The following is a 14,252-nucleotide window of genomic DNA, read 5'->3' as shown; positions in this document are numbered from 1 at the left end:
GCTTCTTTTTTCACTCAGCATTTGGATGCATAGTGGACAGCTCTGTCATTCCCTTTATAGGATATCTAGGATCGATGACCAAGCTGACAAGGCTGTAGTTCCTTACTCGTGTTGTATCATTGTAGTCGCCTTGGCATGTTTGATTGTATAAGTCCGACTAAGCTGAGACGGCTATTAGAAGACAAGAGGCACAGCAGTTTAAGCAAGTGGTTCTCAACGTTTTTTTTTCTTTGCACCGCGACCCAATTTTTATAATGCCAGCTCAGTCACAAACCCTAAATCAAGTATAGGTCTAAATTATAGGCCTATGATCAAACGTAGTGAATTTACGCCAAGCAATGCCTATTACATAAATCTGATTGGATGTGCCATTGAATTTTAAATTAAGCATCTGTGGTTTGGCTTCTTGGATTGGTTGAGTGTTCACTAGTTCTGCGCAAACCGTTGCAGACCCGTTTATATAGGTTAATTCCAAGACTGGGGCTGGGAATCTGATCGCGGATCAGCATAGGGACATGCTGGTTTTAAAATGCTTACATTTCCAACTCTGCCTCGCCACCCTTTCAGAACTTTGCTCGACCCAAATTTGGGTCGCGACCCACCGTTTTGTGAATCGCTGGCCTTAGCAGTCTCATAGCAAAAAACGTGTCCGCATCATGAACGTGAAACATACCTCATGAAGACAACTGAAACTTATACTAGTATTGAAATTGATGCGACAATTTGTTCTGAAAGCGGGAGTTGTCTCTTTGTGTGTATAATGCAACTTACAGCTTTCATGATCTCGTTAAAGTTTATTTTTAAATTTGGAAATGTTAGTTTAGCAAACATAGCGCAACCATTTTTGCATTCTCGTTGATGGACTTTTACAACAGCTGATTTGCTTGGAATAATTTAAGTAGCTGGGTGTCACATTATATAAAATAAAATAAAAATAAAATACATTGCAATGCGAGGTTTTTGACACCGCCCCACCAGCACGCCGCTCTCCTCCCCGGCTTTGTCTATGCGACCTGAGCTCCGAGCCGCCATTGGCCTGCAGCGGCAGGTCAGAGGCCCGCCCCGTGACGTCACTCCCCACTGCAACCTGCTAATTCAAAAAGGATCCAAGCGGTCTGCTCCCAATACGAGCAAGGTCAGCGAGCAAGGACTACGGCAGGATAACCTTACGCTCATCATCATCATAGGTAAACTAACAATCTATTGCAACCTATCGTTTGATGCTAATTCAACTAACAGCTATCCTTTCTCCTTCTTCCTTAATTTCATTTTCATTGACGACAACGGTGCATCTCCTCCCGTGGAAGACGTTAATGTGGCATTTATAATCCTGCCTTCCTGTACATGCATACGTTTTTAAGGATTTAAAAGCTGGCGTCCTTGTACAGTCGCTAATTTTTTTGATGGCTAGGAAATTGTCAGGTCACCTTTAAATATAGTTATTTATGCATGGTGTAGTTATGACTCATGATGGTGCTTCTTACTGAAACTTCCTTCCTGGTGTCGTGCCGGGCATCAATAATACATGCATCAAAAGAATCGAAATGTAATTAATGAATTTGCACAATACATATGCCTTCTACAAACGCATTGCATTCCATTTTTCATACGTTTATTAACTGGTTTCATCCGGTTGGTATTTCCTGTGGTATACTTTGAGGCTGCGACGTGGTGTTGCATCATTGCTATCTATAGCTGCTGGTCATTTGTTACTTACGTGAGGTAATTTTAATGTGAATTGAATTTAGAATTTAGTGATCATTGTCAACACACCACAGCACACAGTGCGCAACAACGAAATGTGTCCTCTGCATTTGACCCATATGTGACTTTCGTGACATAGCAGGGGGCAGCTAATTCAGCGCCCGGGGAGCAGTGCTTGGGGACGGTACCTTGCTCAGGGTACCTCAGTGGTGACTTGCTGGTGGGGGATTCGAACCTGCAATCTTTCAATTACAAGTGCGCTACCCTAACCATCAAGCCACCACTGTCCACAATTGCTGTGAGCGATGGCGATCACGAATGAATGGATGACAGCTCAGGGTATATAACAGGCACAAAAGCGGCACTTTCCGTTGGCTGTTCTTCCATCATTATCGAAGGATGTCGACGGGATGTTTTCCGTAAACAGACGCATGTGGGTTTTAAATGTTCCGTCCATACATTCCATAAGTTTGTGTTGCTTTTAAAGTTTTCCGACCATAATGATGCATCGAAACGTTGGATAAATGCAATTTCCTTCTGTCAACACAGCATTTGGTGTTTTACGTAATAAAGATGTGTAATGCCACGGCTCTGTTTTTAGGATCCAGGAAATCGTTATTTATGAAAATGTAGGCTACTTGAAAGTGCAATTTCCTGACTCGTTTATGTAATAACCACTATCGTCAAGGGTTCATTATTTAACTTTGGTAATATATTTAAGAATAAATTTCTATAAACCTCCTTTGATTATATATGTCATGATAGTACGTTTCTATGTCTGAGATGTTGTTTTCAAATTACACGCTTAATTGTAGAACCTCAAGGGTCGTATTATCAAATTTCATAGAAAGGTTCAAAGAAACTCTGTGACCCCGAGATAACTTTGGCCACCGAAAACCACGTGTCTGACACGCATGAAGTCAACAAAGTCAGTGCAAAACAGCACTGAACCTACTTGTTTCTCTGTTACAAAAACAAGACAATGATATTGATGACAATGATGAATGGTTCTGGTATAAACATGGAGGCAAGTCCTCTCATCATGGGGTGTTAGATGGGTTTGCGCATGGCATTGTTCATCCATCAATCCATCCTTTTTATAATAACTAATTCTGGATTGGGTGATGATTCTGGGCCTGCATTGCTTTTCATCTAAATGCTGACTTTTATCTCCAACTGTAGTGTTTGTCTTATACTGATTAAGAATTAGAATGTAAGTTTAACATGTATAGAGTTAGAGTAAGGAAATATCTTAATGTGAAGATGCTATATTGTCACATTTGTGCCAGTGTCTTTGAGAGATGAAGCTTAGGGGTTTCCTAGCACTGTTTTCATTAGAGGGGCCCTTGTTCAAATAAAATGGAAATCCACTGATTAAGTGGTAAAGGAATTAAGATCTTGACCCGAATGCTGTGGATTTAAGTTTGACAAACCGCTCAATTTCTGTATTTACAACATCAGATGATTTGACAATCATGACTGGTTGCCACTATCCATGCCAAGCATTTCAGAGTTATCATGAAAACTACGATATAGCACTACATTTTCATTTATGTTTATTTGCCCGTTGCTTTTATCCAAAGTGACGTACAAGTGAGACAAAGAACACATCGCAAACATATATGACGTTGACGAGTAGACTACGCATTAATGCAGCTAGGCGGAGCTTCCACTTACCAGTTACAAGTGCACTACTTAATGTTATCATTATACCGACAGAACAAACTGGTGATTATCACACGATGGCTGAACATTCAGAGACTGCAACCAACAGTGTAGGAGAGAGTTTGAAATTTAATAATTTAAAAAAAGGTCTATTTATTGGGGGGATGAATGAAGCCATGTGTTCATATGTTCCTGGCTGCAATAGTACTACAACAAAACATATTTATAATACTGCACTCATGTCATATGGTAAATAACACTTGGTCCATATACAGGTAGCTATGCTGTGGCCTGGCTGATGAGGAAGAATTGGTTCCAAAAAAGGTTCTACTTTGATTTTGTGGGAATGGTTTGGCTTCGCAAAATTCCACGTGGGCCAATATATTATTTTGCAAACTTCACAAGAATATCATTCGTACAACAGTTGGTAACACAGCCAATTTTATTTATCTGTTATCTTTGTTTGTATCTGTTGTGAACTAAGTTCAAAAGTGCATAGTTATTGACCAAAGTGATATATGTTCATTTGCACTCTATTATTATCTTTTTAATTAAAAACACTTGCTTTAATGAGTGAGTTTCTTTTATATGTACAATATGTATGTATAATATTTTACGTACCTCTAGTGTTTAATTATAATGCTGCAAGCAGTGTTTCTTGTTAGGGTACAATTGCTGGTTAAATGATCAATTAACGTTACTACATGCACTATAATTTTGCTGTTCATTAAACAATGTGACTTATACTTTCACTCGTAATTCGAACCATGGAAATTGTGTATTCAGCTTTCTCAAAAAATATTTCTGCATTGTGACATGTACAAGGTTACCCTTAAGGATCTGGCTTCTATTCTGCTATGAATAATGTGAATGGTATCTTGAGATATCTTAAGTGTGGCACTTAACACAAGTAAACCGCATTGTAAGATTACGAGTAATATTATTGATCCCCGTGGGAAATTCTGATGCAGAGAGCAGTAAGAACATCACAGGTGAACATGCATATAGTGTCAAACAGAACAAGGTACAAAGACGGTTCACATTCACATTCGAATATGAATTTGGAAATTTTGTTTGCCTTATTATTTTTGATAAAGGAATACCAGTAGCTTACACTCTTAGCAAAAAAAATATATGTAATGAAAAGTAGATGCAGAAACGTAATCAGTCATCTAAATCTGGTAAGAATCGTCAAGCGAGCTCTGGGGAGAAGCCAAGGTGCCTGGGCTGAGACACCTGACAGCATAACCTGCCATTTGGCAGGCGATGCAGTGGGACCAGAAAATACTTTTATTTTTATTGGAGAAAAAAATAACATGGTTCTATAGGAAATTCAATAAAGTGTTGAGTTTATTTTCTGCTTTAGTAGGTTTGAAATAGAATATCTAATTCAGAACTTTTGCAGAAGTTATTCAGATTCAGATTAGTTTGTCTGTTTTCTTTCAGCTCAGATAGGCTGATGCTACTATAACAGGCGTTGCAAAATTTCTGGCTGACAGTCAAAGTGTTTTGATAACGAACCACACATTGCTTCAATTACTCTGGGTGACGCATGATTATTCAGAGTCAGGGAGTTTACTGAGCTTGCTGCTAGGAAAACCAACAACGCCCCTTTAACTGTTTGTGGGATGAATAGTCCTGGGGAGCGTCTTGTTCTGAGGGATGTTGTCTGGTAATCCTCCTTCAGTAGGTTCTTTAAATCATACCTGCTTAACCCTAAACAGTCTGACCCTTAGCGACTAAATGTTATCGGTGTTACACCACTGAACTGGGTGGGGGCCAGGAAACATTGCAGCCCCTCTGTGAACATGAATCATTGCCTGTTTTGTCTTGCTCTGGGTGGTCCAATGCAGTTTTTTCTAATTAAGTTTGGCCATTTTTAGAACTTGAGTAGTGTAAGAATTGACTACTGAATTATCCCCTGAAATTTTATGTAATATTAATAATGTTATATTAAAGTAATTATATATACAAATAAAACCATTAGAATATAATTTGGCATTAATGGTAGCACTTTACTTGAGGGGGCAAAAATAATGTAGTATACTCTTATTAATTGTATTAATTAACCTGAAACTAAGTGTTAATTACATACTGACCCCATGTTTGGTCATCATTAATAAATCATGAGGGGTCATGTATTTCATGCAGTTACTATATTTGTTTATGATTTGTACTTGAGTAGTAACTGAGATACTAAGTTACTTGTGTTCCCTCAAGTGAAGTGTTACCAAATTAAGTACTAAAGTTTCATGTTGCACCACTGAACATGATGCTTAGCCAGAACTTCTGATATGCAGAGCTGTATGAACAGGAAAAATTGTAAGATAGCTTGAACTGATGGGTTATCAAAGCAGATATATAATTTTTATCATATACAAAACAAATGGAATAAGAAGGCTTGGCATAGTTTTGGATTTGGGTAGTTGAGACATTGGTTCTTATCTGTGTTTTTTTGTCATTATTTTTATTTGTTTGTTTGTGAGTATTCCCAGCTTGCTGTGCAACACGTCTCAACATGTGCAATTTAAATACATTTTTATTTGGTTAGAAGCAGTCTTCTGCTGCTCCTTAGACTAACCATGATGGACATTTTACGATAATGTTTGTGGAATTAGTATTAATTACAGCCTGGATGCTTACTAGACCTTGAGATACTTAAAAAAATCCTGTTTTACTCAGCATGCGGTATGTGTGCACATAAAGCAGAAAGCCCAGAATGTTATTGGATTTCTGCATGGAATTTGGCCTTTTAGACCTTTAACCTCCAACATTCCTCTATTATAAACATACATGAGTATATAATTTCTAAGATTACTGGAACAAATTATACATTTAAAAAACTTATTACCATAATCGCTGCTGGTGTGTATTGTAAACAAGTCATTTATTGAACAAGCTAACAGGTTCATTTTTGGTAAGAAGTTTTGAAAGTAGAATGTATATATATACAAAATAATTACTTTCATTTCACAGACAGATGGCGTTTCTTCTAAACAAAAAGAACATGTGTAATACTTGTGAAATCTACCTCTTGCCCAAACATTAAGTGGTAACCCGGCCACATGCGGCACTTAGACTGAGAAATAAGTTCTGTAGAAATATTGCTTAAAATATACTGTCATGAGGGCTGCCCGGTGGTGCGATGGTTAGCATTGTTGCCTCACACCTCTAGGAACAGGATTCTCCGCCAAGGCTCCATGTGTGTGGAGTTTGCATGTTCTCCCCATGTTGTTGTTGTGGGGTTTCCTCTGGGGACTCCAGTTAATCCCCAAAGTTCAAAAATATGTGAAGGTGAATTGACTGTAGGTAAGTGTGTGAGTGTGTGAGCCCTGTGATGGGTTGGTGTCCCATCCTGGGTTGTTTTGTGCCTTGTGCTCATAGGGTTCGGACCCCCTGCAAACCTGATGGATGGATATTGTCATGAGCACATGGGGATGTTGCTTGTTTTATATTCTAAGGAGAAAAAATTGTCCATTTTTTGTCATCATGAGGTATGTGGGCAAAAGTATTGGGACACCTGGCCATTACACCCACAGGAACTTTTATGACATCCCATTCTAAATATGGTATGCATAGCAAGACATTTCACATTCTATGCTTCCAGCCTTGCAGGAGCAGTTTGGGGAAGGTCCTTTTCTGTTCCAGCATGACTGTGCCCCAGTGCACAAAGCCTGGTCCGTGAAGACATAATTAGGTGAGTTTTGGTGTGGAAGAACTTGACTGACCTACAAAGAGCCCTGACCTCAACCCCATCAAACACCTTTGGGATGAACTAGAATGGAGATTGTGAGCCAGGCCTTCACATCCAAAATCAGTGCCTGACCTTTTCTCAATGAATGGGCATAAATTCCCACAGACACACTCCAAAATCTTGTGGAAATCCTTCCCAGAATACTGGCAGCTTTTATAAGCTGGGATTGACATAACTGGTACGCAAGTACACATTCACTTTTAAAAGCGATATGTGTGGCAATTGATTAATGTATCAACGTAAATACGTACATATTTTATGTGCATTTGCGGTGATATGACAAGAAATTACAGTGCATTTTAACCTCTATACCGCAAATGAAGTAGGAATTAGTATATACAGGTTAAAATGCATGATAAGTTGGCGCAAATGCACATAAAATATGTACGCATTCACGCCGTTACAACAATCAGTTGCTGCACGTATTGCTTTTAAAGGTGAATGCGCATTTGTGTACCAGTTATGTCAATCCCTGGTTATAACTGCAAAGGGGTGACCAACTCCATATTAATGCCTATGGATTTACAATGGGATGTCGTAAAAGTTCCTGTAGGTGTAATGGCCAGGTATCCCAAAACTTTTCCCCATATCACTCAAAAGTCTGCAGAAAGTGGTGATCTCATCTGAGATATGTGAACTAATTTTCCAACTCTACCTGTTCATTGGGGGTGAATGGAGGTTCTTAAATGCATATTTAGCCTAATCTTTTTGTAAAGTACCTTTAAATGCCCCATTAGCAAAATAAAAGTAGTATTACAAAAAAATTAAATGTGTGTGTGCGTGTGTATATGTATGTATGTATGTATGTATGTGTGTGTGTGTGTGTGTGTGTGTGTGTGTGTGTGTGTGTGTGTGTGTGAGCGGGTTTACCTATCCTTATGGGGACACAATGTCCCCATAACGTGATAAATATCCGTTTTTTTTCCCTTATGGGGACCGGTTTCCTGGTCCCCATAAGGGAAAACTCTATTTTATAAATATCGGTGACTGCTATGAAAAAACTAAAAATGCAAAAACTCTTGTATTTTGTTAGGTTACTTATGGTTATGGTTAGGGCAGGGTGGGGGTTAAGGTTGTCATAGTGAGCGTTAGCATTTTTCCCATTGAAATGTATGAGCGGTCCCCATAAGGATATGTTTACGTGTGTGTGTGTGTGTGTGTGAGAGAATTATGTTTATTATTACATTGTGGGGACCAAATGCCCCCCACAATGTCATAAACATGTTATTTTGATGTTGTGGGGGGCATTTTTCAAGTTCCCACAAAGATCCGTGAATACAATCAAAAAACGGCAAAAGATTTCACATAAAAGCGAATGGTCCATGTCTTCATAGCAGAAGGTTTTTTTTCTGTGTGACAAATGGTAGCACACCTTGCAAGTCACTTCCATGTCTAGTTTCAAACTCCACTATGCAGACACAGCATGTTCACATCTGCTTGCTCAGACGTTGATTCATTGCTGCTCGTGACCACTGGAAAGATGAATGTCACCCTCTCGGGTTGTTTTAAAGGAAAATTTGAAGGGATGTTTAATGCACAGGACCAAATCAACATACAGTACCAAGCAGAAGTTCGGACACACCTACTCGTAGAAAGGCACTCTCTACATTTCAGAATTTATTTATTTATTTAATTTATATATATATATATATATATATATATATATATATATATATATATATATACACATATACATATATATACATATATATATATACATATATATATACATATATATACACACACACACACGCACACACACACACACAACCACACACAACCACACACAGGACCTCCCTATTTTGATTCAGCTCTGCTAGTCATTGTCATTTGTCCCAAAAACCATTGATCACGCCTTGATTTTATAGATTCCAGATTCACTATTTTGCCCTTAAGAAAAGATCTTCAGACTCATTCAGCAGGACATCATAGCTTTTTGAGAAAAAAACAAACAATACAAGTAGCAGGTGATATCTGTGTTGGCATCTGATTGGGCAAGAAGATACACACCCCTTGATGTAATGAGATGATCTGGAGTATCCGGCTCAACATTCCTGCCATACAGATTGCGTCAGCCCCTGCATTACGTATTTCTATGTAAGTTTACTGTACATGTCTGTACCAAAGGTTAAGTTCTTTCAATTTAAATCATGTTATATTATTGAACTGTTTGCAAGATGGAGGTGAAGCATACTTTGGCAAGAGAACAGCAAACGCACAGTATAAATCATGCAACACCCAAAGGTCATATACTGATGTCTAAATATTTAATCATTATTTAATGCTGGGTGCTGTGGTTGCTCGGTAGTTTGTGCTCATTCTCACACCTCCTGGTTTGTAAGTTTCATTCCCGGATCTGGGTGTGGAACTTGAACGTTCTCACTGTATTCTTGGCGCTCCAGTTTCCTCCCATGGTTAAAAACATGCACTTAAGTGAACTGGTGTCTCTAAATTACCTTTAATGTGTGACCAGTAATGGAATGGTGTCCCAGCCAGGATATCTTTTGCCCCTCAGGAAATACCACATTCCAGGAAGACATTGCATCAAATTTAAATATTTTAAAACAAAAGAACTTTTATTTTTTGCTTGCCTTGATGATTAATAAAGTGTAAAATTAACCATTCCCTGCTTAATAACTTGCTGACAAATCGTTAATGTAAAGGTGATAAATTGCAAATGTGCAACGCAGTCTGAATGTCTCCTTTACTACTGATGCTGCCTTGTTTTACATTGAGTGAAGCAGCATGTAATCCGATTCTGACCCAATGGGATCATGAGAACGGTCATCCAAGACCCCTGTCAGTGTGTACTTTTTTTTAACGAAGGGTTCTCCTTGCTTTTTTTATAGAAAGATCCCCTTCAAAACATTGCATCTACACTACCTAAATTACTGTCTTGAAAATGCATTTTCTATGAAGGCCTGTTAGGAATCTAGATAGAGTATTAATACAAGTAAATGATGGAATATGGACAACTGATGTAATGTTTTCAGTTTTGGAGACTGGGAATTCTCACTTTCTCCCCTCTGAAATACTTAGTGTTAACTAGAAATAACATCTCAAAAAAGTTGTTTAAATACCATTTAGTCAAAAAGCTCCCTGCCTTTCACGGAACATGATATGGAAAGTATTTATAAATCCAAGAGAATAAAATTAAGCCTCCAATTTTGTATTTGTTTATATTGCTTAATTTTAAACACATTTTATTTGATGCATTGTGGCAGTTAATTGTCAGAAAGACATTCTTTGTTCCCTTCCTATTATACTAAACATCCAGTGTGAAAACACATTTTGACTGTGATATGTTACTTTATAGCAGAATATTGGGAGCAGCGTGTGGCTCAGTGGGCTAAGCCTGTGTGATTGTAATCAGAAGGTCATTGGTTCAATGCATCAGCTCATCTGCTGGTTCTTGAGCAAGGCCCTTAACCCCTCCCTGGGTGCTACTACAGGTGCATATATACTTCACTTAGTTTGTGTCTATGTAGATATATAACAAATATACTATATTAAATATTCAATTGAATTTAGAAACCATAAATGATTATGTAGCATGTTAGTGCATCATTGCTGTGACATACACATGGGGAAGCTCTTAAATATAGAAGTTGTAAGTATACTGATACTTTGTTCTGCTTTTTTAACCATTGTTTTACCCTGATTGATTTATTTACATTACAAAGGACTTAATACTGCAATGTTTATTTTACATGCAATTTAAATTTAAGGCTTGTTTGGTTCGTAAATACGACTCGTGTTTTCATCTGTGTTTTTCCCACTTATTAGATCGTCAAATGCTTTCATTCAGCTTCTCATTTCCATGTGGCAAGGTCAGCTGGATAGTTACCGGAAAACTGCGAAAAATCCGTTATATTTTAGGAAACTGTAACTTGGGTGATTTATTGCCCCTCTAAGCCATATATCCGGCATTCTGTCATGTTACAGAGGAATCAAGAGTTTAAATAATTGATGGGATAAAGCGGCAAGGCGTCCTTGAGCAAAGTACTCAATGTGACTCCCCAAAAGCCTTAGCATGATATTTGTTTAGTGGTCAGTATCAAAGTTAAAAAGGCAAAGCCTTTACCATACGCCCCTTTATATATTTGCATACTGCAGCAAGAAGTTACTGAACTTCAGTTACTGAAGTTACTGAAACTGCATTTCTCAAGGGTACGACAGTCTGCAATCAGTAAGTCACAGTGTCGGAGCACTAAGATAAGTAGGTTCTATGTGAGATGTGATAACTGCCTCACAGGCTGCAAAAACAGGGCTTCTGTTTACCAGCTAAATACCAACTAAAGTGTTAAGTGTTTGGTCTTGTATCAACATACATGGTTTATAACTGGTTTTAAAAAAATAATGACGTGAAAATATGGTCAAAACTTTTTACCTGACTGTCAATGGGGTCATCAAGTTCTAATTGTAATCTTGTAATTATGTAATTATTATTGCAGTAATGCTTGTTCAATGCATGTGTAAATGTGTGTATGTGTTATTGTAAGTAATATAAGTACAGATGATGTCATTCTCAAAAAAGCTCCAAAAATGTAAGGTGTTCCAGGGATCATCAATAGATAACATAAACATGGGAGTGATTCTACAATTAATTTAAATAAATGCAACCTTCTTTCCTTAACAGGCTTTGGTTACTTCTCCATGACTCTTCAGCAAAATGTGTGGCCTTAAACAATTTAATCATAAGTAACTTAAATTTAATTGAGCGACAACCTTACTTTTCTTCATTGTTCAGACTCAGAAACTGTTAATTACAATGGCCTCAAAATCCTTCCTTTGCTTTGCTTTTCATATCACACCAATCCTTCCAGTTGTACAGGTAGAAGGAGCTCTGTCACACCACTGGAAAAAGCTGTTTGCTATTAGTCATTGAACCCTTGTCTCTTGCTATTGGTTGGCTATAGGTAAAAATCCAGGTTACACTGTGTGCATTAATTATTTGCCTCTTTTTCTTCTTTGGTTGCTGGCAGTAAGGGATCCGTTTGACCCCATTAAAAATGCCACCTGCTGTTGGAGGTCCTCCTGCTGTCACTCCACCTGATGGAGATTGGGGCTGGGCCGTGGTCTTTGGAGCCTTCATCTCCATCGGCTTTTCCTATGCCTTCCCCAAGGCCACCACCGTTTTCTTCAAAGATATCCAGAACATCTTTGATGCCTCATACAGTCAGGTAGCCTGGATATCTTCCATAATGCTTGCAGTGATGTATGCAGGAGGTAAGTCCACTTTTCTTGTGTAAACCTACTTCTTTAGGCCTAGGTGTCCAGCACATGAAACGTTTCACATGGTAGCCGTTTACTGCTTTGCCTTTGCTGGGGTTGGGGGGTTCAACAGTGGTTAAGCCAGGACACTGACAGTCAAGGTCATCTAGGTTCTTATTCTTAAACAAGCAGTGAAGTCCTAATCAGGCTAAATAAGCAGTTTTGTTATCAGACAAGGGATGTTTGTCTTCTCATTTAGTTTTGGAAGCTGTTGTATACCCATTTGGAGACCATTAAGCAGTGACCTTTGTCACATTGATGGTATTTACATCTGCAATTACCCACACTGATTCAAATGAACATGTATTAAGTTATAAAGCTTTTTGTTAAGTAGAAACTTAGTAGTAATAAAAAGTATGTGTGTGTGCTGTACAATTTGGGAAGGAACAGTCTCTCACTGGCTGTATTTTGTACTGGTTCAGAAATGAGCTTTCATTGTGATGGTAAACAGTTGATTTTCCTCTGACACCTAGTCACTCACAGTTTAATGTATGAGTTGTGTGTGTATAATAAAATATAAAAGAGCACTAGCACACACGATATAGTAAACAATCTATTTCTGTGATAAACAAGTTCTTTAAGGCCTTGATGTCACACCTAAATGCTACTTTTTAATAGGAAATTTAAAAACTCCCATTTTGTCTGAGAAATTCTCAGTGGTGATACAGAAAGTTCTTTTTGGCACTTGAACCAGCAGCCTCCATGTTGCTAATTGCTATGCTACCTGCCTTGCCCAACAATCATTGTTTTACTGCCTGTGGCCACACTTGTCCACATGCTGGTGGAGAATTTCTCTTGGTGAAAGTTTTTCTTTATACCTGTTTTTTTTTTTTCTATGGTTTTCTTCAGAGTATTTAAAGCTACAGCTTGGCACTCTGAGCCTGTGGTTCATCATGGCCAATGCAGTACAGTCACAAATATCAGGCTGACATTGGCTTGGTCAGGTACACTGGCTGTGTCACAGAAATATAAAGTGCTGCAGAAAGCCAATAACGTGCGTCGCAAGTAGTTACATATTTGTCTTTTGTTTGATAGCGGTATATCCAGAGCTGCAAACCATCTAGTTCGAGGAGGTGTTTTCTGATTCATGTAATTTGCCTGCTTGCATTTCTTCTTACATAGCAATTTTTTTTCTTCATTTTGTGATTATACTGTAAAACACAGATGCCTCACCATTCCACGCAGCGTGTTCCGACATCACATGCGTTGGGGTAACCTCGAATAGCTACACCAGCGGTAGTCCTCGTGTCAGCCAAAGTTGCCAACTTTGGTCAGCTGGCTGGTGTGAGATTCTCAATTCGAGACAAGTCTGCACACTCATTTAGATGTACATAACCATTTAAATCATCGTAAATAGTCTGTAGGGTTTGCAAACTACCCCAATGCTTTTCTTGTAGCTAATTTTTGGTTTATAATGCAAAAATATAGATTTGCAGTAAGATTTTTTTGCGTGAGCATGAGAGTTAGAAAGCGTGAATGCAACACTGGATGTGTGAGAGTTGGCAACTCTGGTGTCACCAGACATGCATGCTGCATACATCATCTTAGCTTGTGAGTGGATGGCTTGTGTGAGTTTCTGTGGTTATAATGCTCTTGGCCTGCTGTTGAGGATGACTCCTTCACCTCTAATTGGTCACGCCCAACAGAATCACCGATCTGGCAGGCAGAAAATGCATGATGTGGCAAAGACACCTGGGGCAGACTCAACCTCCTCCCTTCTGTATTCAGTATACACAGGCCTCAACAGGCTTACCGTTCACTGCTAGCACTGCTAAAGTACAACGGCAATGTAGCACTCTGTTAACCAGGTCACCGGGCCCACTTCCTTTGTCAAGGGCAAAAATTACATGTCAGT

General features: G+C 38.6%; 1 protein-coding gene across 4 annotated transcripts in view; it reads left to right on the top strand.

Moving 5' to 3' along the window:
• The window catches only part of LOC111847003 (monocarboxylate transporter 2-like), a 34,603-nt gene that overhangs the window by 8,502 nt on the left and 11,849 nt on the right, over window positions 1–14,252 (top strand). The window contains exons 1-2 of one of the 4 annotated variants that reach the window (XM_023817802.2): window positions 1,034–1,187; window positions 12,109–12,352. In XM_023817802.2, coding sequence (XP_023673570.2) covers window positions 12,136–12,352 — 217 coding nt within the window. In that variant the 5' untranslated portion in view covers window positions 1,034–1,187; window positions 12,109–12,135. Of the gene's footprint in view, window positions 1–1,033; window positions 1,188–11,221; window positions 11,343–12,108; window positions 12,353–14,252 lie in introns of those variants that run through there. The other 3 variants (XM_023817804.2, XM_023817803.2, XM_023817805.2) reach the window with 3 other exon arrangements.

The sequence above is a fragment of the Paramormyrops kingsleyae genome, chromosome 1, assembly GCF_048594095.1.
Source record: "Paramormyrops kingsleyae isolate MSU_618 chromosome 1, PKINGS_0.4, whole genome shotgun sequence".
Taxonomy (NCBI): domain Eukaryota; kingdom Metazoa; phylum Chordata; class Actinopteri; order Osteoglossiformes; family Mormyridae; genus Paramormyrops; species Paramormyrops kingsleyae.
This window is presented reverse-complemented; position numbering and strand designations above follow the sequence as displayed.